The following is a 23,812-nucleotide window of genomic DNA, read 5'->3' as shown; positions in this document are numbered from 1 at the left end:
AAGGTTCTCCAGGGCTTATTGTTCTAGGCTATGCTGGATTCAGTGTAGATCGAAGGCGTGCGTGGCTAAAGTACCCGTACCTCGCTGTTACAGCCGTGGAGGCGGGAAAAGACTCGTCACAGCCTGTAATGTACACGTGTAATACACACAATCTCTCTGCCTACAACATTTAATGTGCTCATCTCCTTTCATCTCTATGTTTCTGCCCAGGTGCCATCCTGTCATTCTCATCATCTCTTGATTGTGCATTCATTATTAGACTGAATTTCCCACCGTTTTTCATTTCCAGCATTTGTGGGTTGGGGGATGATCCGCTACCCGGATTCTCAACTCGCTCCACAATATCTTCTCCGTTTCAACATCGGCCCATGAGACGCCCTCCGCTACCTCCTTCGTTCCCTCGATTGTTCACCTACGACTCAACCTTCGTGCTGAAAGCTCCACAATGCGGTGGCGGCTGCCGGGCGTCCGTTCGACACTCCCCGCCAGTGTCGCACTCCTCCTTCTCCCAACTCTGGTCGCTCCGCTGCAGCAATCAGAAGCCCATGACTCTATTTCTCGTGTCTCTGTGCCACTAGCACAGGAGTCATCAAATCATGCGGCCCCAGTGGCCGCACCACCCATCGTGAAACCCAACGATGCGAGCGCCCTTGCTACTCTGGCTCTGGCAGGCTCCGGCCGTGCCGTTCGAGCCCCTCCTGTCCAAGCCAGCAGCACCTCTGCGGGCTTGGCTTCGCAGCTTCACGCGCGGTCCTTGCAGGACTGGGAGGTTGAGGATTTTGTGCTGCTGGCGACCGTCGATGGAACAATTCACGCCCGTGATCGCAAGACCGGGGCTGCTCGTTGGGCCCTGGAGGTCCCGAGCAGTCCTCTGGTTGAGAGTATCTACCACCGAGCGAATCGTTCCAGTTTTGACGATACAGCCCCCGAAGACGACTTTCTGTGGATTGTCGAACCGAGCCAAGATGGCAGCCTTTATATCTACAGCCCCGCCCCAGACGCCGGCTTGCAAAAGCTCGGCTTAACCGTGAAGCAGCTTGTCGATGAAACCCCGTATTCCGGTACCGAGCCTGCCGTGACCTATACCGCCCGAAAAGAAACTACATTGTACACCATTGACGCCCGAACTGGCAGCATTTTGAGGGTGTTCAGTTCCCGTGGTCCAATTACCGCTGCGCCTGAATGTCGGAAGGTGAATGGAGAAGACCTGGACCCCGATGAGTGTGAATCGACGTCTGGCACTTTGGTTCTTGGTCGGGTTGAATATGCCGTCGCCATACAAAACACTGAGACGGGAGATCCAATTTGCACCTTGAAGTACTCCGAGTGGGCACCGAACAACCGTGATATGGACCTGCAGAGTCAGTACTATAGGACAATGGATGAAAGCCACATTTACAGTATGCATGATGGCGTTGTGCTGGGATTCGATCACTCGCGCATGGATCGGCCTCGCTATACCCAGCGCTTTTCATCTCCTGTGGCGAGAGTCTTTGATGTCGTTCGTCCTGCCAACAGAGACGGACCAGGTGTCTCGACCCCCCTGGTCCTGCTCTCACAACCTCTTCAGCCACCGGATCCGGATTATGGATCTCTTGACGATGAAAGAGATATGCGTGTATTCATCGATTGCACCGAGGCAGGGGGCTGGTATGCCTTTTCAGAGGAAACCTATCCCCTGGCTACAGGCCGTGCTCCCATGGCTCAATGCTATGACAAAGACTTCTTCCGCCATGGACAAGCACTGATGAGTCTGACTGCGCGTCAACAGCGGAATGCGTTAGCCGGTGTTCACTCTCTCACTGGCCCTCGTACCATCCGTCCACATATTCCTAGAATCGCTGGCTCGTCCACTTCTGAACTCTCCAATGACACACCACGAGATATCATTCGCAGTCCTTCTGAGCTGGCTTTGCCTCCCGCCTTACGAAATAGCGCCATAATTCGCAAGAGCTGGGACAATGCTTTGGATATCGTCGTGACGTTGATTTTACTGTTCATCTGCACCTTCATTTACTTCAACTCGCATCACCTTCGAGATCTGGCCAAGCAGAAATTGGACATCAAGAACATCATCAACTCCAATGATAAACCTTCTCTCTCGACCCCTTCCACTCCCGTCGTCGGTGCTCCGGATATCAAACGATCATCTACACCGACCCAACAACTTCCTAATGTCACTGTGAACTTAGATTTGGATGATACATCACCAGAGGGAGGATCAACCCCCGTGCCTCGCAAGACACTCCAAATTCTACCCCGCGGGTGCAAATTCGTGAACCGTCACGTGGGCCTGATGACGAGGACGCCGATGAACCTGGAAAGCCAAAGAAAAAGCCTCGTGCTCGTGGATCTCGAGGAGGGAAATCACACCGCCGACGCAAGAAGCCTGGTACTGAGGGCGATAGCCCCGAGGGAGCCGATCAGGGCGTGGAGCAGGCCAATAACCTGGCCCCCCAGGCTCGACTCGAGGCCGATACCCAGATGGTCCGGACGGTTTCGAACGAGATTATTGAGGTGGATGGCGTTGTTCGCATCGGCAGGCTCCAGGTCTTCACTGATGTTGTGCTGGGACATGGCAGCCATGGGACTGTGGTTTACCGCGGTTCGTTTGATGGGAGAGACGTTGCGGTCAAGCGTATGTTGATGGAATTTTACGACATCGCATCCCATGAAGTGGGGCTATTACAGGAAAGTGATGACCATCATAACGTCATCCGATACTTTTGCCGTGAGCAAGCCACCGGGTTCTTGTATATTGGCCTCGAGCTTTGTCCAGCATCTCTTCAGGATGTCATTGAGCGCCCTGATAGCTACCCCGAGCTTGTCCAGACCGGCTTAGACATGCCCGACGTACTACGGCAGATCACGCAGGGTGTCCGTTACTTGCACTCTTTGAAGATCGTCCATCGTGATTTGAAGCCGCAGAACATTCTCGTGGCTATGCCGCGTGGCCGTACTGTTTCGCGGGCATTGCGACTCCTTATCTCGGATTTTGGCCTGTGCAAGAAACTCGAAGACAATCAAAGCTCGTTCCGGGCAACCACTGCCCACGCCGCTGGAACTTCTGGCTGGCGTGCCCCTGAGCTCCTGGTGGATGATGACGGTCCTATGTCCCTCGCATCCCAGCACACAGAGTCTTCGGAGCCCGCTGTGGTGGACCCACAGACGAACCGCCGCGCCACCAGGGCCATTGACATCTTCTCACTGGGTTGTGTGTTCTACTATGTCTTGACCCGAGGCAGCCACCCATTCGACAAGAATGGTAAGTTCATGCGGGAGGCAAACATCGTCAAGGGCCAATTCGATTTGGAGGAATTGAACCGTCTGGGCGACTACGCTTTCGAGGCGGATGATCTCATCCGCTCCATGTTGTCTCTAGACCCTCGCCAGCGGTAAGAATCTCTCTTTGCAGAAAGCCACTTGCCACTTAACTTACTGACATGAATTTCTAGTCCTGACGCAAGCGCTGTATTGATGCACCCATTCTTCTGGCCCCCATCAGACCGTCTCACCTTCCTCTGCGATGTATCTGACCACTTCGAGTTTGAGCCCCGCGATCCTCCCTCGGACGCACTGCTTTGCCTGGAATCAGTAGCCAGGCGGGTAATGGGTCCTGAAATGGATTTCCTTCGGTCATTGCCGCGAGACTTCAAAGACAATCTTGGCAAGCAGCGCAAGTACACCGGGTCGCGGATGTTGGATCTTTTGAGGGCTCTCCGTAACAAGCGCAATCACTACAACGATATGCCTGACCACCTTAAGGATAATATTGGCGGCCTGCCCGAAGGGTACCTCAATTTCTGGACATACAGATTCCCGAGCTTGTTGATGAGCTGCCATGCGGTCGTTGTTGAGCTGGGCTTGACTCGCAATGATCGCTTCCGGAGGTATTTTGTGCCTCCAGAATAGATTTGTGTCCGGGAGATCTCTAGAAATTATGTATGAACATACTTGAACAATTTGTCGTGTCTGTACACTCTTTAGCAATTGGCGATATGCATGATGTAGTGCATCCGCATTGTATGGAATTGCCCAGGAACCCATAACCTTAGAATATCAGTCAGGAACAAGATCTAAACAGAATACCACAGCATGAATGACTCTTTTCTTCCAAGGTTGTTCTCACTTAAGTTGGCCTGTAGATGTGGGAGATCAGTAAGTGGACCGCGGACGTGACTACTTCGCGCCAGTTCCGCGTTCTGATTTCCCCTCCGCGTCTTTTTTTTCTTCTCACCCACTCACCCTGCACCATTCCACTTGGTGTTTGGCACCTTGTCTCTTTGAGAGGTCATGTGTGTTTGATGAAACCGTTTCTCTTAAATCTTGCTCCTTACCATTAGTTACCCCTCCCCTCCAGCTCTACCGGTTTTTACTAGCGACTACCGTCGCCTCAACTTCCTTCCCCCACGCGCCATCGCTCCAATTAATACCATCACCTGCATGTATATCTACTGCCTACTACATTATCTGACGCAATGGTATTTCTCCGACTTTCAATTAAAGTGTTCCCGCGGGAGCAGCTGAGCTCGAGCTCGAGCTCCAGCTGGGGCCGGACCTTGCTCGGCGCGCGAAAGACTACCAACGATGACTCCAGCCAAGGATCTGCAGTCTCAACGACATTGAAGAAACCTGGTGTTTTCTTGCTTGTTCTGGAACACCCCGAAGAGGTTTCGCTTGGCGGACTGGCGGGCATGATCCAGGAACATTGGGCCAAGCTGCACCCAGAGCTGGAGTAAGTGTTCATATACGTATCCGGCTGTCGAACTCCAATTGCTAACTTTGTTGGTTGATAGACCCCTTGCGATTAAGAAAATCCTCGATGATACTAAGGAGGATCTCGATCTTTATCCCGACCTGACCGTTGCTGATGTCTGGGTTGACTATGGAAAAGCTCGCACCGATGGCCTTGACCAGCGTGGCTCCGTTCGCGTTATTCAAAGGCCTACCACGGCTGCCCCGGAGCGATTCCCTTCTGTCGACCAGGATTGGGATGCTGCTATTGTTGCCTACGAGCGCAAGCGTGCCATGAAGGATAAAAAGGAGGCGATGGAGGCACAGTTCCCTGCTATCCAGGAAGAAGATGAGGATGGTAGTGTCGAATCGCCGCGTACTCACTCTCGATCTCTGTCTCAATCTCACATCCAATGGGGACATTCGCCTGCATCGCCTCGGCGTACCAATAATGACTCTCATGCCTCGGCTCGGTCACCAGTTGAGCACCGCCATCGTGATTTACCTCTTTCTTCTGTTGAAATTCCTAATCCCGTTATCACTTCCCCACCAGCGAAGTCCATGGGCCCTACAATTGCTGGCACGCCGCCTCCCAGGCGCGAGAGCGAGGAGCTCGGAGAGTCTCCATCACCAGCCGAGCGACGAGCGTCCAGTGCCAGATCTCAACCTACACCTACATCTGCAGCTGCTGGGTCACCGGAACCGCAGCCTAAGTCGCCAAATATCGCAAAGCGACCCATTGCGAGGAGTACAGCTAAGCGGACAATTACCCAAATGCCTGACGATGCTGAATCCCCACCTATTCCGTCTGCGCCCAATGCCCACCAACAGACGCAATCCACTGAGGAGGCTACTGCTAGCTCAAGTCACATTGAAGCAGAGTCTGCTCCGCGGCGTATCGTGAAACTACCATTCAAGCCTGGCATGGCTAACGGAGTCAACGGACAAGGACATCTGGCGGCAGTGGCTAAGAGTGTATCCAAGCCTCCGCAGAAAGAGCAAGCGGAACCGGTTACCGGGGTCTCCAGTGACGGGTCCAGCGAAGAGGAGAGTGAAGGGGAGAGCGATATTGAGGATGATAAGGTTGAAGCGGAGAACAAGACCGCCGAGCAGGACAAAAGAGAAGCAGAAGATCAGGCTGGTTCTGACGACTCTGACGACTCTGACGACTCTGAAGACTCTGACGACTCTGACGACTCTGGCGACTCTGAATCTGATTCCGAGTCCGACGCCAGCGAAGAAAATGGTCCCAAGGATGAGCCCATCACTCCTCGCGTTGATCACTCTGTTCCGATTACTGAGGATTTGATTGACCCAGACGGCGATGTTCAGATGGAAGAGCCTGTGGTAACTAGGAGCTCGAAGACCTCGGATCAGTCGGATCTCTCGATCTCGAAAACCGACGGTACAACTCTTGAGGCTCGATCTCGCAAGCGGAAGCAGGCCCCCGAAGAGTCCATATCAGTCAAAGAAGCTCGCCAAGGGCAGGCCCATCCCTCGACTCGCCCATCGACCCCTCCTCGGTCTGTGCCTGCGGTTGTTCTGCCCTCCGAGCAGGCTCGTCAGTCGATGTCGAAGTCGCCAGCTGCCCAAACGAGCCCACTACACAGACGGGCCCGTGCGCCTTCTTTCTCGAGCCCAGCTCGACAAGCCAGCGTCCGGGAGGAGAACGAAGCGCCTCCTAAGCCTCATCCATTTGGAATTGGGCTGGGCATTACACAGAGCCCTCCTAGCAAGCAGCCTGTCAGGTTGGATCTGTCGCAAGAATCTGACGCAACATCCACCCAGAATTCTTTTGGCGAGTCACTTTCCCCAAGTAGCAACGTGCCTGTTACCAATTCTTTTACTTCTGTTAATAAACAGACTCCTGTGATTGACAGAACGAAAAAGCTGCACTCCGCCATCCGTGGCAAGGATTCTCCAGCAACGGAGAGGCGATCCGTCTCTTTCGCCGAGGGAGAGAGCCTTGCTTCTAGCTTGGATGCCGCCCCACGCTCTACTCCGCGCAATGCTGCGATTGCCAAACCTGCTCCTACCACCAACACTACCCAGGGGACACCTTCGAGCGCAACCTCACAAAAGGCCACGCCGAAGAACAAGTCCGCTGTCAAACCTACCCCAGGAACACCCTCAACCTCCACTTCTAGCAAAGCCACGCCTAAGACCCCGGTCAATACCCAAACACCCAAATCTACTTCCCAACGTACCCAGGCACCACCATCCAGTAGTGATATGATCTACCCGCCCGGCTTTGATATCGACCAGTTGACTCAGCAAATTGAGACCGAAAAGAAGGGGAAAGGGCAGGCTAAGACGGACGAGAAAGTACAAAAGGAAAAGGAAAGCGCGGAGAGGACAGAGATCGAGCGCAAGCTTCGGGAAACCCATGACAACCCCCAGCTTGGCCTCGTTTTAACTGAGATGCATACTCTCTTGCAGAGGTTGGCCAACTCCAGGCTCGAAACGGCCAAGCGAAAGCAGTACCGCGCCCGGCTTGAGATCTTGCGTGAGCACCTGAAAGCCTGTGAACAGGGGCTGGAAGCGCAAACGCCCACATCTCGGCAAGCTATGGACGAGAAAGTACAAAAGGGGAAGGAAAGCGCGGAGAGGACAGAGATCGAGCGCAAGCTTCGGGAAACCCATAACAACCCCCAGCTTAGTCTCGTTTTAACTGAGATGCATAATCTCTTGCAGAAGTTGGCCAATTCCAAGCTCGAAATGGCCAAGCGGAAGAAGCACCGCGCCCGGCTTGACATCTTGCGTGAGGACCTGAAAGCCTGTGAACAGGGGCTGGAAGCGCAAACGCCCACATCTTGGCAAGCTATGGACGAGAAAGTACAAAAGGGGAAGGAAAGCGCGGAGAGGACAGAGATCGAGCGCAAGCTTCGGGAAACCCATGACAACCCCCAGCTTGGCATCATTTTAACTGAGATGCGTGATCGCTTGCAGAAGTTGGCCAATTCCAGGGTCGAAATGGCCAAGCGAAAGCAGCACCGCGCCCGGCTTGAGATCTTGCGTGAGCACCTGAAAGCCTGTGAACAGAGGCTGGAAGCGCAAAAGTCCACACCTCGGCAACCTGTCGCAAAAAAGCCAAATATGACCCTCAAGGACATGCTGAGCAGCCAAAAGCAGGAAATGGCTGCTAAGCTGCGACCTGAGCGCAAGTCTGCCCCGGCACCCCGCAGTGATGTGTACGAAGTGCCCAGCTCCGGCGAATCCGAGTCTGCATCCGACTCCAGCAGTGACGAAGATAGCGAGAGTGACAGTGAGGCGGGCGACATTATGCCTGACGGCCAGTCAGTCAAACTCCCCAAGCCCCGGCCCAACTAAGATGCACGTTTTGCTTTTTAAGATATCCCTTTTTATTTGCATGCATACAATGTCTTGCTTTGTTAGCCCTGTCAACATCGAAATAGCCCTGTACAGTGTTTTTACCAGTGTATGTATGACATTGGACCAATGCTGAACCAGAAATGCAATTTTCATTTCAAACGTGGATGAACCCAGTTGATATCAAAGACACCTAACTCCGGAATTGGAATGCTGAACATTATATTTGTATTTCTATACAAGGTAAAGTCCACGGGTGTATATGTTGACCTACTACCTGAGCCGTTGGGTTGGGTCTTTGGGCGATAGTAACCGGCCTTAATTTCCGGCTCGGCCATGTGTTCTGGAAACCCATAGGACAAACTCAAGGGGCATTAATGGAAATTATATAACTTTTGGCCACTCGGATACGGGATGATTCTATCTGGCATCATCTTGATGTTAATTTGCCATTGCTCCAAACTTGGCATGGCCCAATCTTCCACAATTGGACGGCTATACGTTGACAGCATTAACTGTCGGTCGATCAACCCCCTTGAGACCCATTCGAACTGTTATTTTGCGTTGGTGATCGACCACTACTCACAACCATGACGGCCACAATGCCCAGGTAAGTATCGCCACGGCACAAAGCCAGCCTCATCTAATGCACCGTAGCACGGCATACACGCCGCACCCAAGCAAAATGATGAAGGCAGCGCAGTGGATGGGTACACGCAATGTCGAAGTAGGAGTCGTACCCAAGCCTCAGATCACAGACCCGGGCGACGCCATTGTCCAAATAACCCACTGCACGATCTCCGGCTCCGACATCCACCTATACGAGGGCCAACTCAAAGACGCAATGGAAAAAGGCGATATTCTCGGCCAAGAAGCCATCGGCATGATAGAAGAAGTCGGCCCGGATGTCAAATCCCTCAAAGTAGGCGACCGGGTCATCATCCTACCCGTCATCTCATGCGGTACCTGCCAGTATTGCCAACGACAGCAGTATTCGCTCTGCGACAACACGAACCCATCCAAGGAGATGGAAGCCGCGTATGGCCACCGACTCGGCGGGAAGCTGGGCTACAGCCGGCTCTGCGGCGGGTATCCAGGTAACCAGGCGGAGTACTGTCGCGTACCGCATGCGGACTTAACGTGTGTCAAGGCGCCGGAGTATATCGATGCGAGGAAATTACTGGGTTTGGCGAATGTTGTGACTACCGCTTGGCATGCGCTGGAGTTGGCTGAGGTGCAAGAGGGGGATGTGTTGGGTGTTTGGGGTTGTGGGCCTATTGGTCTCGCCACGCAGCGACTTGCGAAGATGCGTGGGGCCAAGAAGGTCTTTGCCATCGATAAGGATTCTCAGCGACTGCGGATTGCGGAGGACTTTGGCATGACTCCTGTTGATGTGGATAGTCATCCCGATGTGGCTGAGTATATTCTGTCGGTTCAGGACCATGGCCTTGATCGGTCCATTGAGGCTAGCGGGTACCGTTGCGTGGGGAAACAGGAGTATCCGGCTATGCAGGCCATTGGACTTGAGAAGGATAGTAGTGACACATTGGCGGCGATCATCAAGGCAACCCGTAAGGGTGGGAATGTGGCGTTGGTTGGGGATTTCTTCTTCACGACGCGTGATTTCCCGATTGGGCCGTTGATGCAGAAAGCGCTGACAGTCCGCGGGGGTCAAACGTGGCCCCAAAGGGTAGGTCGGGTTCTTTTTGTTTTTCCTTTTTTTGGAATTGATAGCTTACCAGATGCAGTATTTTCCATTTTTAATGGATCTGGCGGTGCAAGGTAAAATCGATACGTCATGGATGTTCACTTACGTGGACGAATTCGAGAACATCGCGGAGATGTACAAGAAGTTTTCGCTGCATGAGATCCCAGGGAAACTGAAAGTGTGTTTAGTGACAGCTTATGGACGCTGTCAACAGATGCAGGGCTATAGCGACCTGCCAGTCACGGAGGTTGGAATCTGACTTGAGTCAGCATAGTCAGCCAAAACCTTATAGAAGCACAGATATAAAATCCGCGTTGGCTCCCCGCATTGATAAATCCACACTTCATCATGTTCCCCCCACCACCCATTGCTCTCGATTGGAATAACCTGGGCTTTAAAGTCCGGGATGGTAAGCAATTGCCCTTTAGTAATCAGTAGATTCTCATTCATAGCAGGCAATGGCCATGTCGAAATCCACTTCTCCCACAGCGGTGAGAACAAATGGTCAGCACCGCAATTCGTCGCCTCACCCTTCCTACCAGTGCACGGGATGGCGCCGGGTCTGAATTATGGCCAGCAAGTCTACGAAGGCCTTAAAGCCTTCCGTCACCCATCCAATGACAAGATAACCATCTTCCGGCCCGACCGCAACGCCAAGCGCATGCAGTACTCCGCCGAAGTAGTCTCGATGCCTCCCGTTCCGGAGGACCTTTTCATAGAGTGCGTGCGGTTGGCAGTTGGCGCAAACGCCGAGTACGTACCACCCCACGACTCCGGTGCTGCAATGTATGTCCGACCCATACTCTTCGGCTCCTCGGCGCAGCTGGGACTAAGTCCGCCGGACGGGTACACGCTGGCTGTATTTGCTATGCCGACTGGCGTGTACCACGGAGCTAGCGCGGTTGAAGCGCTAATCTTGGAGGACTTCGATCGCTGTGCGCCGCATGGAACCGGTGCTGCCAAGGTTGGTGGAAATTATGCGCCTGTGCTGCGACACAGTGACCGGGCGCGGCGGGAAGGGTTTGGGATTACCCTTCATTTGGATAGTGCGACTCGCAGTGAAGTCGATGAGTTCTCGACTTCTGCTTTCATTGGAGTAAAGCGGGATGGTGATCAGGTCACTGTGGTTCAGCCGGATAGCCGGAATGCAATTGACTCGGTTACGGCGGCGTCGGTGCTGGAAATTGCCCGCACGCTGGGGTACCGGGTGGAGAAGAGGCGGGTTGCATATGAGGAGCTGGGCGAGTTTGATGAGGTTATTGCTGCTGGTACGGCGGCGGCGTTGGTGCCTGTGGGTAGTATTACGATGCGGTCCCGTGGTGATAAGTTTGAGTACCGTTGCGGGGCTCAGAAGGAGGGTGGTGATGTTTGCGTTAAGTTGCTGCAAACTCTTCGTGGCATACAATCTGGGACTGTCGAGGATACCTTTGATTGGAACTATGAGGTGCAGGCACCACCGAAGGGATGGACACAGCAAGAGCAAGAAGAGATTGAGCTCAGTGGTGCCAATGTCCCATAAACAGGAATTGCTGGGATGAGTTATCCAAAGGGATGCCCCAGATCTCGGTTTTGTTTGCTAAAATAAACAAATATAAGTACCTGTGGATGGGTTTCCACCTCAAGCCAGATATGTCCTCTTGACTGTTTCGGTGTAGCTAGGTATATTGGATCAAAAAAGACACCAAAAAGGTACTTGAGTAAGAAACTCAAAAAGATATAGCCGGTAAATTTACTTCTGGTGCTATTTCATCTTCAATATCTTCGCTGCTATTACGCTCTATTACCTCTTCAGGGTGCGGAGCTCTTAAGGCTAAGGTAAAGAAGGCTTGGTTGGTGCAATTGGTAGTTGGTGTCAGAAGGTCTTGCATTTTGTTTGTTTCTTTGCTTATGTCTCTACTCCCATACTGCATATTTTGATATCTGGCTCATTGATACATTGCCGCTCATAGAAGGCATTGTCTTGAGATATATACTCAAATGTTCATTCCAAGGTTTCCTTCTTTTGTCTCTGTCTAAGCGCAGCATGTATAGTAGATAACCTTCCTTGTTGCTTTTTTCTTCACTTCTGAGAGTTAGAGGGCTGAGCCATTCAGCAACAAAAGAATTCACGCATTTCTCTGTCTCTCAATGAAATATTTCAGTCTAGAATATTCCTTAGTCCGAGACACTTGTTTATTATTCTTTCATGCAGTCACTGGTTGTTTCTTCTGTGCAGGATCCAGGGAATCACCCTTTCAGTGTCTCAGACAGTCTATATATACCAGCTACTTTCTCCTCCATGTCCTTCTGCATCTACCACTCCAGCATAGAATTCTCTCATAGAAAGATCATATCAACCTTCTTTGCCCAGAACTTTGATCAGTCTCGGCCCAGCCAAAATGGATGAATACTCCCTACCCCGAACCCAACTCCCTGAGCGCCTTTACCGTGTGCAGTATGACAAGTCAATGACAAACGACGTGGAAAAAGGCCTCACCGCAAATAACATGCACACGTTCACCGACAACACAACCGAATTTGGAATTGCCGTTGAGCGTCACATCAACGACCTCAGTGACGGAGGAACCAGCATGTTCATCTCGACCTTTGCCAGCAAGGCCCAAGCCGAAGACTGGATGTGCCGTAAATGGCGCTCGCATGGCAAAGGCGCACAAATCCTGGAGATCGAAACCAGAAATCTTGGCCATGGGTTCGTGTACCGCGCTGGCGAAGTCGCTCAGGCTCTGGAGTTGGACACGTCCTACACCACCTATGACGAGCTCCACAGCGAGTACTTGATCCTGCACTACATTCCTGCTCGCGCTATCGTCGCTCGCCGCGCGAAGATGATTACTCCTAAGCTGGACGAGGACGCATCGCCCGCGCCAAGCCCTCGGACGGGGAGCATCATCACCGTAGGTGGAATGGAGGCTCCGCCTCTCCCAAAAAAGGCCCGGAATCGCAGCGTGGTTGTTGCTCAATACCTACCCTCTGAGTACTCGGATACCGGTTCGAGACAAACATCGATAGGCTCGAGACGCTGTTGACTGGCCCTACAGAATTCATACGGCTGCTTACTGACTTTGGCGATACGGTATTACTTGTGAGGTCATTGATGTCTGCATTTTCAAGAGTTGCATGTCAGTGTTTCCTTTGATTTGCTCTACGGTTGGTTCTGCATTATTGTGCTTTATTTTATCCCGAGATAGGCTCAATCCATAGATAAATACAACTCCCAGCATCTCGTCTTTCTATTCTGTTCAAAATAAGAAGAGGGACCTGACGGCTCGGACAATATTTCAAGTACCACAACCTAGTATAGCGTTGGGCCTAAGGAATCGAAGTATGAGGTTTACCCACATACCTGTGCGGTTTATGTTGACATGGAAAGCTGTTCAATGAGCGATTTATTCGCTTCACAGGTCTCATGCACGCCCGCTCAAGCCACCAACTAGGCTATTCATGGCGTTAGCCTGCCGTGCGCTTTGAGGGAGTAAAGCGTCCCAGACCCGGCAGCCCAACCTCTCAAATGGAGGAAGAAAAACAGATATACTTCCCACAAGAGCGCTAACAAAAAGTCAAAAATTTATCCGGCGAAGTAGCTAACGCCCGAATATGTCAGATTTCCCAGCCGCTGCATAACACCACCTGGCCTGGTGGCATGAAAAAAATTCATGTAGAATTAGATGTCACAATACCAAGGCGTGTCCATAGAGAACCCCCTCTAAAGCGACTGTGGTTGTGATTTGTTGGTACACTGTGGGGTTGTAGCTGGGGCAGATAATCTGGGGTAGATCATCTGCCCCAGAAAGGCCCGAGCTGTCATCACCACGTGGGAACTTTGCACAAGAGCGGAGATTATAATACTTTATTAAGATTCCAGTATTATTGTGGTAAGTAGTGAATATAGTGAAAGAGGAATGTAGGGACTTATTCCCCAGGCCGGATGCGGTGATGTTGTGATATATCTTTGTTTCCGTCCCTAAGAGAAAGCAAAGGAATGACTTTCGATTTAATTTAATTTAATTGTTTAACTTTTGACCTTCCCATTTTGAGATTAGCGAGCCCAAGCCGTTGGAAGGACCCATGGTACTTTAAATCTTATTGGCCCTCGTATTAGCTCAAGCTGACTCCCACTTTCATTTCCGGTTATCTCAGTCTCCAACATCTTGACTTGCAAAATCACCTTTGCCTGTTCTATCTGCCTAAGCTGGGTACTGCACAGCATGGCGACCGCCAACGCGACCACTACTGCTATGGCCAGTAGCACTAATGTAGTCAGTCCGCAGGGTGGCATCCTAGAAGGCGGCAACCCAACCCATTATGACTCCAAGAATCCACTTGTGTTGTTTATTATCCAGGTAACTATGTCGCCATCGCGGGAAACAATCATTTGGCTGACAAGCAGGCCGTAATAATTATCGTGCTATGTCGCCTGATCCACTGGCCCCTCTCGAAGCTTCGTCAGCCCCGAGTGATTGCAGAGGTTATCGGGGGAATAGTTCTGGGCCCGTCGGTGATGGGCCGTATCCCCGGATTTACCGACGCTATTTTCCCGGCCGCCAGCATTCCCAGCCTCAATGTAGTCGCCAACCTAGGCCTGATTCTCTTCCTCTTCTTGGTCGGTGTCGAGACAGACCTCCGCTTCCTCGTCAGTAACTGGCGGGTCGCTTTGAGCGTCTCCGCTGCGGGCATGATCTTGCCGTTCGGCTTGGGTTGCGCTATCTCCTATGGCCTCTATCATGAATTCCACGATGACCCTAGTACCAAGCCCATTGCCTTCGGTACCTATCTGCTCTTCATCGGTATTGCCATGGCCATCACGGCCTTCCCCGTGCTGTGTCGTATCCTCACTGAGCTGAAGCTGCTTCCGACCCGAGTCGGTGTTATCGTGCTGTCCGCAGGCGTTGGCAATGATGTAGTGGGCTGGATCCTGCTTGCACTGTGCGTCGCTCTTGTCAACGCGGGTACTGGCATCACGGCTCTGTACGTGCTGCTAGTTTGCGTTGCCTACATGTTATTCTTGACTTTCGCTTTCCGCCCGCTGTTCCTTCGCTTCCTCGAGAAAACTGGCAGTCTGCAAAAAGGACCCAGCCAGTCCGTGGTCGCCCTGACATTGCTTATCGCTCTGGCGTCGGCCTTCTTCACCCAGATCATTGGTGTTCATGCCATTTTTGGAGGCTTCGTTATCGGCTTGATCTGTCCGCACGAAGGCGGCTTTGCCATCAAGCTTACTGAGAAAATTGAGGATTTGGTCGCTGTCATTTTCCTGCCGCTTTATTTCACACTGTCTGGTCTGAGCACTAATCTGGGCCTCCTTGACTCCGGAATCGTCTGGGGTTATGTGATTGGCGTAATTGCGATCGCGTTCATTGCGAAAGTCGCCGGAGGTGCTGTTGCATCGCGGCTTTGTGGTCTTCTATGGCGTGAAAGCTTTTCAATTGGTGTGTTGATGAGTTGCAAAGGTTTGGTTGAATTAATTGTTTTGGTACGTCTAACCCTGCAGGAAGGTCCCCGATTGAGGATGTAGCTGATTCAATCACCACAGAACATTGGCCTCCAAGCTAAGATTTTGAGCACTCGCACATTTACAATTTTTGTCGTGATGGCCTTAGTCACCACATTCCTGACCACTCCATTAACTACCCTGCTGTATCCCACATGGTACCAGGTTAAGGTCGAGCGATGGAGACGTGGGGAAATTGACTGGGAAGGCAACCCTGTCCAACGCGATGACCGCAATGACAGTGTCGCCATTGCTAAAGATCAGTTGAAGACCGTTCCAGTCCGCAAACTCCTCGTCTACCTTCGCCTCGATGGCCTTTCCGGAGTCTGTACTGTAGCAGCCCTCCTCAGCTCAAAGCGACGCGCACCCGTGTCATCACGCATTCACCCTGCGAAGATGCCAAAGCAGACCGAGGAAACTGTTGAAGATCATATTACCCCAGAAGAGGACGAAGACAATACCCCACTTAAGGTTCACGGTGTTAGGTTAATGGAATTGACAGACCGTGATTCCAGTGTCATGAAGGTTGCTGCTGCGGGCGAGCATGCGCTGTGGGATCCGGTGGTGAACACCTTCCGCGCATTCGGAGACTGGCATGATCTCTCGCTCATGGCAGGCGTGTCCGTTGTCCCTGAGCACTCTTACGCAGACACTGTCATCGGCATGGCACAGCATGACACCGCAGACATGCTCCTGCTCCCCTGGAGCGAGACCGGAACACTGGCCGACCACCATAACGGGCTAGAGATCGACGACGCAAATAGGTTCTCTAACGGCGCCTACACAAACTTTGTTTCTGATATCCTCGAGCGGGTCGCAGGCCATGTCGGTATCCTGATCGAATACAGCCCAGTGTCAACCTCATCAAAGCGACCTGTGATTTCACGCACCGCCAGCGGTATGAGCCTCCAGGGCTCAACCTTCGCCCGCCAGCGAACTGGCAGTCACTCCCACCATATTGTTCTTCCATTCTTTGGCGGTGAGGACGACCGCTTCGCTCTTCGGATGGTCATGCAGCTCGCTCAGAATGACCAGGTCACTGCGACTGTTATCCAAATTGGTGGACTGGGCAGTGATGGCAGCAAACCAGGAGTGTCCACTGCAGCACCTGCTTCCAGCTCGAGTGCACCCCCCGTATCTTCCTCTCAATCCGACATGGCTTTCTTCGAGACAATTCGAGATTCAGTGCCGGAGGAAATTCAAGAGCGCGTCGTTTTCCACGAACCAGTTGCGAACGAAACCATCACCGACACAGTCCAGATGGCTGTTGTTGCTGTGCGTGAAGAACTTAATAACACATCCAACAAGGCAAACAACATTGTCATCGTTGGTCGTCGTAGTATCCCTTCTGAGATCGAGCTGGGACTGGAGGACGGCACTGGCCATGATACCCGCCGGACTCTGGGGGCTGTCGGTACTGCGATGGTACTGCCCGAGAGTAAGATCTACGGTAGTGTGTTGGTGCTGCAGGCTGGTACCGACACCGGCTTGGCTAGTTACTACCGTTGATTATGATTTGAAATGACTGGAAGTATGTATATTTTGATTGCAGTATACTCGGGAGAGATATAACTCGCTCATATGAACCTTTTTGAAACAGCTATATTACTTTCTCAAGATGTAGAGATTATCAACATATATGTGGCGAAGTCAAACACGAGGATATTAACACCATATCAGGCCAAAAGCAAAGGCCCAAACGCCAGACCAAAACAGGGTATCATGGATTTCGCATAACACCAGATGAAGTAGATGTAGAATGACTGGAACTCCCTTCCCAAGGCCACGGCAGACTGAACTGCCGATGATCTCGCATTGGCGACTCCAAACTCGAAATCCGATCCCTATCCGAAGGAAACGAGCCAGTCTCGTTGATCTCCCGCATGCTCGAGTGCATATGCTGGCTGTCCGTGCCACCGCGCGCAACCGCGATCAATTTCCCAAGGATAGCATATTCAAGCTTCAGCTTCACACTGTACACGACAGGCTTGAACAAGACCTGCACGGCATAGTAGCCGACATATTCGATGACGACGACCGAGATATCCAGCACAAGGATGAGGATATTGATAATCAACAACTGATTAAGAATTCCCTGCGGGCGACCTTCCGGCCTGAGACGGAGTAGCTTGACCGTTTCCCAGACGTAGATACTGGAAATAATCAATTCCTGTATACAGAAACCGACCAGTTGTATACGCTCCATGATATCGTACGCGCGGGCCCAGCGACCCGTCGGATAAGCAACAGTCCCGAACAAGACAACCGTAGTCGGGATGTGGAAGACCAGAGCATCGATACAGATCATCCACAGCACACCGCGCAGCAACTTCCGATTCTGCAGCACGAGATGCAGCCGCGACCACAGCACCATCGACTGGCCGGTGATCATGCCGTACCAGCCCAGCACGACAAGGGTCACGCATAGCCAGGGAGTAACGCCAGTCGGGAAGAAGAGAAGGACGAACCCGAGACAATACGGGATGATGCAGCCGGAGGCGACGAGCAGACTGCAGAAGTAGGTGCCGCGCCAGCGTCTGAAGGAGAACAAGCATAGGATGACGAGCTCGATGGCGTTGTACCAGGCTAGCGACGCGAAGGCGGCGAAAACACCTGTGCGAGTTAGGTCGGATGGGCCGTAGTTGGCGAGGGACTCTGCAACGCTGATGGCGTTATCGGTGGCCATTGTCGATGGAGGGACATTGCTGGTTATTCCCTGGGGTATGGAGTAGATGGATAAGGGATAGAGATATAAGGGGAATTGAAGATCGGGAGAAGCTGGGGAGGGATGAAAGAAATACACGAGCTGAATAAAGTTTGTTCAAGCTGCGCATTTGGCCAGTGGTGGGGATGAGCTTAAGAGGCCATCGAGGCTATCGGGGGCAAATGAAGGGAATCGACTGGAAGACCGTACCAGCGCACCTGATACCTCGGATTCCATGACAGCTCCTTGGGGTTGTGGGGAAAACGGGCGAAAGCATGACTGGACGAGACAGACATGGGGAAGTCCTAGAACCATGGATCCTAGTTCGGGCGAGATTTAAAATTTTTCGTAACCTACGGAGAACTCCGTGGATGTCAAAAAGGGTTTCCCTTCACTACAGTTGTATTCTCCCCAATATTGGGTCGTGGCTTGACTCCTGTTTAGGGTTGTCGATCCCCCTTGCTTGGACGCTTTGGTGCTTGAGAAACATACTGTCCCAGAGAGATAGGGCGGGTAGTTTAATAGGGTATCCATGAAGGATGACATGGAATATGACGCATCGGGATGAGAAGTGTGAAATATAAGCCATTATGTTGAATTGCACGTCTTTACAGTGAAAAACAGTTGATGTCAGAACACGAGGTTGCTTGCATCTGGTGCGTGATTGGTTAATAGGAGAACGCTAGATCTGCCATACTTTGTGCGGAGTAGGCCGAGCTTGGCTATTGGCAAGACACGGGGAGTCACTGACATAACTTATTTCGCTAGCATACCTAGGTATAACAAGGATAACAGGGATAACAGGAATCCATTTCTGGCATGGAATAGCAAGAAATACATGGACAGGGACAGATCGCGACCAGATCGGGCTCTGACGTCACCCGATCTGATCTGAAATCGATCTCGATCTCTAGATCGAATGACGTTGGATTCCTTTTTAAACAGCGCTTTTCCTATGATTCTCAGTAATAGCAGAATCTTTTTCTCTGCTGCTATCGATCGGTCGTGCACCTGTTTCCTTCAAGCTAAATCGCAAGCCCAGCTCGTTTGCAAGTCATCAGCTATGCCACCAAAGAGGAAGGCCACCGAACCGCCAGCTGGACACCCCAATGGCTCGCACGGGAGTAAAAAGGGCAATCCTGACTTGCACCAGCCGCACCCAAATGCGAAGCAAACCGAGAATTTTGGCATAGTCCTGCGCCAATTCTATCCTCCAGAGATGAGCAATGAGCGTTGCCAAGCATACACCAATGGCGAGCTGGAACGCCCAATTGAAACACTACAAAAAGCTTGCCGGGAAACTGCCGACAAGCGGCGGTCAATCAACGTAGGGAGTGCTGTGGTACATTGGTTCAAGAGCGATCTACGGCTTCATGACAGCAGAGCGCTGTATGCTGCCTACCAATTTGCAAAAGAGCACCAAGTCCCGTTGATCGGGCTTTACGTCGTATCTCCCGAGGATTGGACTGCCCATTCGACTAGCCCCGCTCGAGTGGACTTCACTCTGCGCACTCTCAAGCGACTGCAGCAAGACCTAGGGGAGTTGGATATCCCCCCTGTATATGGAAACACAGGACAAACGGAAGACGATCCCGAATCGGATTGTGGAGTTGTGTCAACAGTGGGGCGCGAAAAGCCTATATGCAAATATCGAGTATGAGGTAGACGAGCTCCGGCGAGAAGCCAAGCTCGTAAGACTCTGTGCAGATAACGATATCAATTTCACTCCCTCTCATGATACCTGCGTGGTCACCCCGGGCGCGCTGGCTAGTCAGCAAGGGAAACAATATTCCGTTTACACTCCATGGTATCGCTCCTGGCTGGCATTTCTAAAAGAAAACCCGGATTACCTCGAGGTCTCTGAGGAACCAGGGTCAAATCCTGGGAATGCACGACAACAATTCAAGGACTTGTTCGATTGCAATGTGCCAGCCGCCCCCAATACCCACATCTTACTAGACGAAGAACAGAAACGCTTCGAGGGGCTTTACCCAGCCGGTGAGCATGAAGCTCTCCAGCGGCTGGACAACTTCCTTGAGGAGAAAGGAAAAGAGTATGAGGAGGCGCGGAGCATGTTGTCTGGTGAAAGTACCTCGGTTTTGAGTCCTTACTTTGCATGCGGAGCGCTCAGCGCAAGGACTGCTGTCGCGACAGCGAAGAGGATCAACAAAGGCCATATTGATCGATATAACCCCGGTTACATGACCTGGATCAGCGAGCTGGCCTGGCGCGACTTTTACAAGCATGTCCTGGTGAACTGGCCTTTCATCTGGTAAGTCTTTATCTCCCGCACAACGGAGTTCCCATTTTAATGCAAATTACTCCCGTAGTATGAACAAATGTTTTAAGCCCGAACATACCAATATTGAATGGGAGTACGACAAGGACCAATTTCAAGCGTGGTGCGATGGCAAGACAGGTTTCCCCATCGTCGATGCAGCCATGCGCCAGCTCCGCCACTGCGCGTGGATGCACAACCGCACGCGCATGGTCGTCTCATCGTTCTTTACCAAGGACCTGATGCTCGATTGGCGCCGTGGCGAGCGCTACTTCATGGAGAATCTGATTGATGGTGACTTTGCATCCAATCACGGCGGGTGGGGATTTGGGTCTAGTACTGGCGTGGATCCGCAGCCCTATTTCCGCATCTTCAATCCTCTTCGCCAGAGTGAGCGATTCGACCCAGATGGAGAATATATTCAGCACTGGCTTCCTGAGCTCCGCGACGTGTCTGGAAAAGCCATCCACGAACCTTACGCTAGGGGAGCGGCGGAAATTGCGCAGAAGAATGGCTACCCCAGGCCCATTGTGGACCACGCAGAGAGTCGAGATCGAGCGTTGGAGAGGTTCAAGAAGGCACTAAAATGAACGAACATGTAAATTACCCTATGATTACCTAGGTATGATTAGTCGCTTCATGACCAATATGGATCACATGAGATGCCCACGTGTAGTCCTTGTCCAAAATTAAAAATTTGGAGAAATTCCACGCCAAGTCCGAATTGCGGGTGAGACATTCTTGCCTTTTCCCCGCAACATCCTTCATTCATCTCCAGGCTCTTTTTTTTTTTCTTTACACTTGACCTCAATGACGTCCCAAGATGGAGCTCCAGGGTGACCCGCTATCTCCGGTCCCCGACGCGGTCGAGGTTGAGCTATCAAATGGCAAGCGACGATGGCGCCGAAACAGAGTTGCCTGCGACTCTTGCCACACTCGCCGTGTACGATGCGACCGTGCATTTCCCTGCTCGAGATGCCTGCGAGGTGATATAAACTGTCAATTTACCCGCGAGCGCCGGAAACGAGGACGTATCGCGAGATCCAAACAGAAAAATGGAAATGCGAATGCCGGCGATGAGACAGCCCAGGACCCCACCGAGGGGACGCAGGCCGATGGGGAACACAATCGGGAGTCGCAGTCGCAGCAGGTGCTGTCGCCGATTGACCAAAATTCTCCTGCATCAACCTTCCAGCAGCGATCGCCGGCAACAAACGAGATCAGCGCCGTGTCTGCGCCTAGTGTCGACGACCCTCGGTCTGTGCCGGACCCTCCTCAGCCGCAGCGGGCAGGCCCTGCTGCAAATGCCACGGAGGAATGGCTTTCAGCGGCACATCTGTCGCCAGACTCGTATGATCTGCTCGCGGGCACGGGGGGCAGCGACGCGCCTCTACCTCGGTTGATGGATATTTGGAATCCGGTTGATTTTGCTGGCCACCGACCGGTTCAGCGTGCCCCTCCCATACCGTCTGTGTCGGGGGCGAACCTCCCAAGACAAAGGCAGCCTTCGACCTCCCGATCGCCATTGAAGTACCCTGTGTTGGAACCTCTGATGCCTTTTCTCGAATCGAACCTCCCGCGTCGCCTGGTGTGCGATCTGCTTGAACTTTACTTTACGAGTGCTTTCTCAACCCATATGCATCCTGTGTGCCATCACATCCACTGCTACGTCCTGCGAAAGACTTCTTTTCTAAGCGTCGACCGCCCCAGGCCCACTAGTCCTGCCTTGCTGGCAAGCATGCTCTGGGTAGCTGCCGTGGATGATCGGGCCTTCTCTTTATCCATCTCACCATTACAACGGAGAAAGATATGCCAATTCCTTTGCGCGTTAATCATCCGTTTACTGCGGCCTTTGATACATGTCTCGTTCAAAGACCAAGATCCATCACCTGCCGAAAACCCGACCGCCCACGACTTTTCCGCCGGGGCCCATCACCCATTTGAAGGAGTCGGTGACGATAAAGGGCTGGTGGGGCCTGCTGGATCTTTAGACGATGTCATTACTTATATCCATGTGGCATCAATTATCTCCTCTAGTGAGCAGAAGGCTGCGAGTATGAGATGGTTCGTTGTACCCCTGTTCCTATCCCCTGTCCACTCCACTAACTCCACCTAGGTGGCATGCGGCCTTTACATTAGCTCGAGAACTTAAATTGAACCAAGAGATGGAAATAACACCCAACATCGACAGCATGAGCGATGGTTCAAGTCCCTCCTTCGGCTACGGTCTAGGCGGATGGCCCGGTTCCCCAGGTGGGCTGGGTTTTGACTATTCGAATCCCTCGCGCCCTAGTCTGAATTGCGTATGTGACAAGAACCATGATTTGCACAACGGTCCTATTACGGAAGAACACCGGGAAGAGCGGCGCAGAACCTGGTGGCTGCTATATATCATGGACCGCCATCTCGCCTTATGCTACAATCGTCCGCTAGCCCTACTCGATGCTGAGAGTGAGGACCTGCTGCTTCCACTGGATGAAAGCTCCTGGCAAGCAGGGATCATTCACAGCAACAGTCCCCGTCCAGATGGGCCTCAGTGTCCCCGGTCGGGTGACCAAAACAAACGTCGGATTTTCCCGAACTTCATCTGCCATGACCACTCTATTCTTGGATTCTTCCTCCCGCTCATGACGATCACTGGCGAACTTATCGACCTAAACCAGGCGCGAAACCACCCTACTCTCGGGGTCAGGCTTCAAGGAAAAGAAGCGTGGGAGGTCCACGTCTCGGAAGTGCTGCGCCAGCTAGAGGTCTACAAAGCTAGTCTCACAACCTTCGCTGCGGCGACAGCCGCAGACCCAGCCGCCTCATCGACGACTGCCTATACCCACAAGCCAGAGCCTGTTGACCCGCAATTGTCTCAGGCCTATTCTTGGCATACGCAAACCGTGATTGCGTATTCCTCCTACCTAACCCACGTCCTCCATATCCTGCTCGTCGGAAAGTGGGACCCTGTCTCACTGATCGAAGACAAGGATTTCTGGACATCTTCCCCGGCCTTTGCCTCGACCATCTCACACGCACTGGAAGCCGCCGATTCCGTGCAACAAATCCTCCGCTTCGATCCGGACGTTAGCTTCATGCCTTACTTCTTCGGCATCCAGCTGCTGCAAGGCAGTTTCCTCCTGCTGCTTATTGTAGAGCGCCTACAAAAGGAAGCAGGCGAGGGCATACTCAACGCCTGCGAGACCATGATCCGAGCGACAGAATCGTGCGTGGTCACTCTCAATACGGAGTATCAGCGCAGCTTCCGGCAAGTCATGCGGTCTGCGGTTGCGCAGGCACGAGGGCGTCCGGTTAACCCGAGTGAAATTCGGCACCGCCGAAAAGCGGTTCTCGCACTTTACCGCTGGACGAGAAAGGGGACTGGCTTAGCCCTGTAAATACCCCACAATCAGCTCCGGCTAGCATTGCTCTGTCCCTGTCGATCGCTGCGCCCTACCGGGCTAGACCACGCGTCCTGCATGTTTGCGTACCTGAGGGGAGCGGCGGAAACCCCTTTCCCCACTAGTCGATGATCGATCTTGCAATCTTAGGGTTGGCTGGATACTGCTTGTATACGATTGCTTCCTG

At 52.4% G+C, this 23,812-nt stretch overlaps 8 protein-coding genes across 8 annotated transcripts; all 8 read left to right on the top strand.

Annotated features, from left to right (window-relative positions):
* Window positions 1-445: 445 nt before the first annotated feature.
* ireA (bifunctional endoribonuclease/protein kinase IRE1) lies at window positions 446-3,912 on the top strand (the record flags this gene model as incomplete). The annotated part of the gene is made up of 3 exons (XM_056715674.1): window positions 446-2,275; window positions 2,305-3,395; window positions 3,456-3,912. The coding sequence occupies 3 exons, from the start codon at window positions 446-448 to the stop codon at window positions 3,910-3,912; spliced, it is 3,378 nt and encodes a 1,125-aa protein (XP_056563296.1).
* A 566-nt stretch (window positions 3,913-4,478) lies between these two features.
* N7489_009924 (uncharacterized protein) lies at window positions 4,479-8,064 on the top strand (the record flags this gene model as incomplete). Its single annotated transcript, XM_056715673.1, has 2 exons — window positions 4,479-4,735; window positions 4,797-8,064. 2 exons carry the CDS (start codon window positions 4,479-4,481, stop codon window positions 8,062-8,064), a joined length of 3,525 nt encoding a protein of 1,174 aa, XP_056563295.1.
* A 590-nt stretch (window positions 8,065-8,654) lies between these two features.
* Window positions 8,655-10,031, top strand: N7489_009923 (putative formaldehyde dehydrogenase; the record flags this gene model as incomplete). Its single annotated transcript, XM_056715672.1, has 3 exons — window positions 8,655-8,674; window positions 8,722-9,754; window positions 9,807-10,031. 3 exons carry the CDS (start codon window positions 8,655-8,657, stop codon window positions 10,029-10,031), a joined length of 1,278 nt encoding a protein of 425 aa, XP_056563294.1.
* Window positions 10,032-10,120: 89 nt separating this feature from the next.
* On the top strand, window positions 10,121-11,291 carry N7489_009922 (branched-chain amino acid aminotransferase; the record flags this gene model as incomplete). The annotated part of the gene is made up of 2 exons (XM_056715671.1): window positions 10,121-10,181; window positions 10,225-11,291. 2 exons carry the CDS (start codon window positions 10,121-10,123, stop codon window positions 11,289-11,291), a joined length of 1,128 nt encoding a protein of 375 aa, XP_056563293.1.
* An 859-nt stretch (window positions 11,292-12,150) lies between these two features.
* Window positions 12,151-12,798, top strand: N7489_009921 (uncharacterized protein; the record flags this gene model as incomplete). Its single annotated transcript, XM_056715670.1, has 1 exon — window positions 12,151-12,798. One exon carries the CDS (start codon window positions 12,151-12,153, stop codon window positions 12,796-12,798), a length of 648 nt encoding a protein of 215 aa, XP_056563292.1.
* A 1,179-nt stretch (window positions 12,799-13,977) lies between these two features.
* Window positions 13,978-16,766, top strand: N7489_009920 (Kha1p; the record flags this gene model as incomplete). The annotated part of the gene is made up of 3 exons (XM_056715669.1): window positions 13,978-14,112; window positions 14,160-15,239; window positions 15,300-16,766. The coding sequence occupies 3 exons, from the start codon at window positions 13,978-13,980 to the stop codon at window positions 16,764-16,766; spliced, it is 2,682 nt and encodes an 893-aa protein (XP_056563291.1).
* Window positions 16,767-19,024: 2,258 nt separating this feature from the next.
* On the top strand, window positions 19,025-20,829 carry N7489_009919 (deoxyribodipyrimidine photo-lyase PHR1; the record flags this gene model as incomplete). The annotated part of the gene is given in 3 exon segments (XM_056715668.1): window positions 19,025-19,519; window positions 19,536-20,233; window positions 20,292-20,829. The coding sequence occupies 3 exon segments, from the start codon at window positions 19,025-19,027 to the stop codon at window positions 20,827-20,829; spliced, it is 1,731 nt and encodes a 576-aa protein (XP_056563290.1).
* Window positions 20,830-21,062: 233 nt separating this feature from the next.
* On the top strand, window positions 21,063-23,622 carry N7489_009918 (uncharacterized protein; the record flags this gene model as incomplete). The annotated part of the gene is made up of 2 exons (XM_056715667.1): window positions 21,063-22,303; window positions 22,356-23,622. 2 exons carry the CDS (start codon window positions 21,063-21,065, stop codon window positions 23,620-23,622), a joined length of 2,508 nt encoding a protein of 835 aa, XP_056563289.1.
* Window positions 23,623-23,812: the final 190 nt, after the last annotated feature.

The sequence above is a fragment of the Penicillium chrysogenum genome (genome assembly GCF_028827035.1).
Source record: "Penicillium chrysogenum strain IBT 35668 chromosome Unknown utg000005l_segment0_segment0, whole genome shotgun sequence".
Classification (NCBI taxonomy): Eukaryota; Fungi; Ascomycota; class Eurotiomycetes; order Eurotiales; family Aspergillaceae; genus Penicillium; species Penicillium chrysogenum.
Note: the sequence above shows the minus strand (reverse complement) of the source record. Positions and strands in the feature narration are given on the sequence as shown.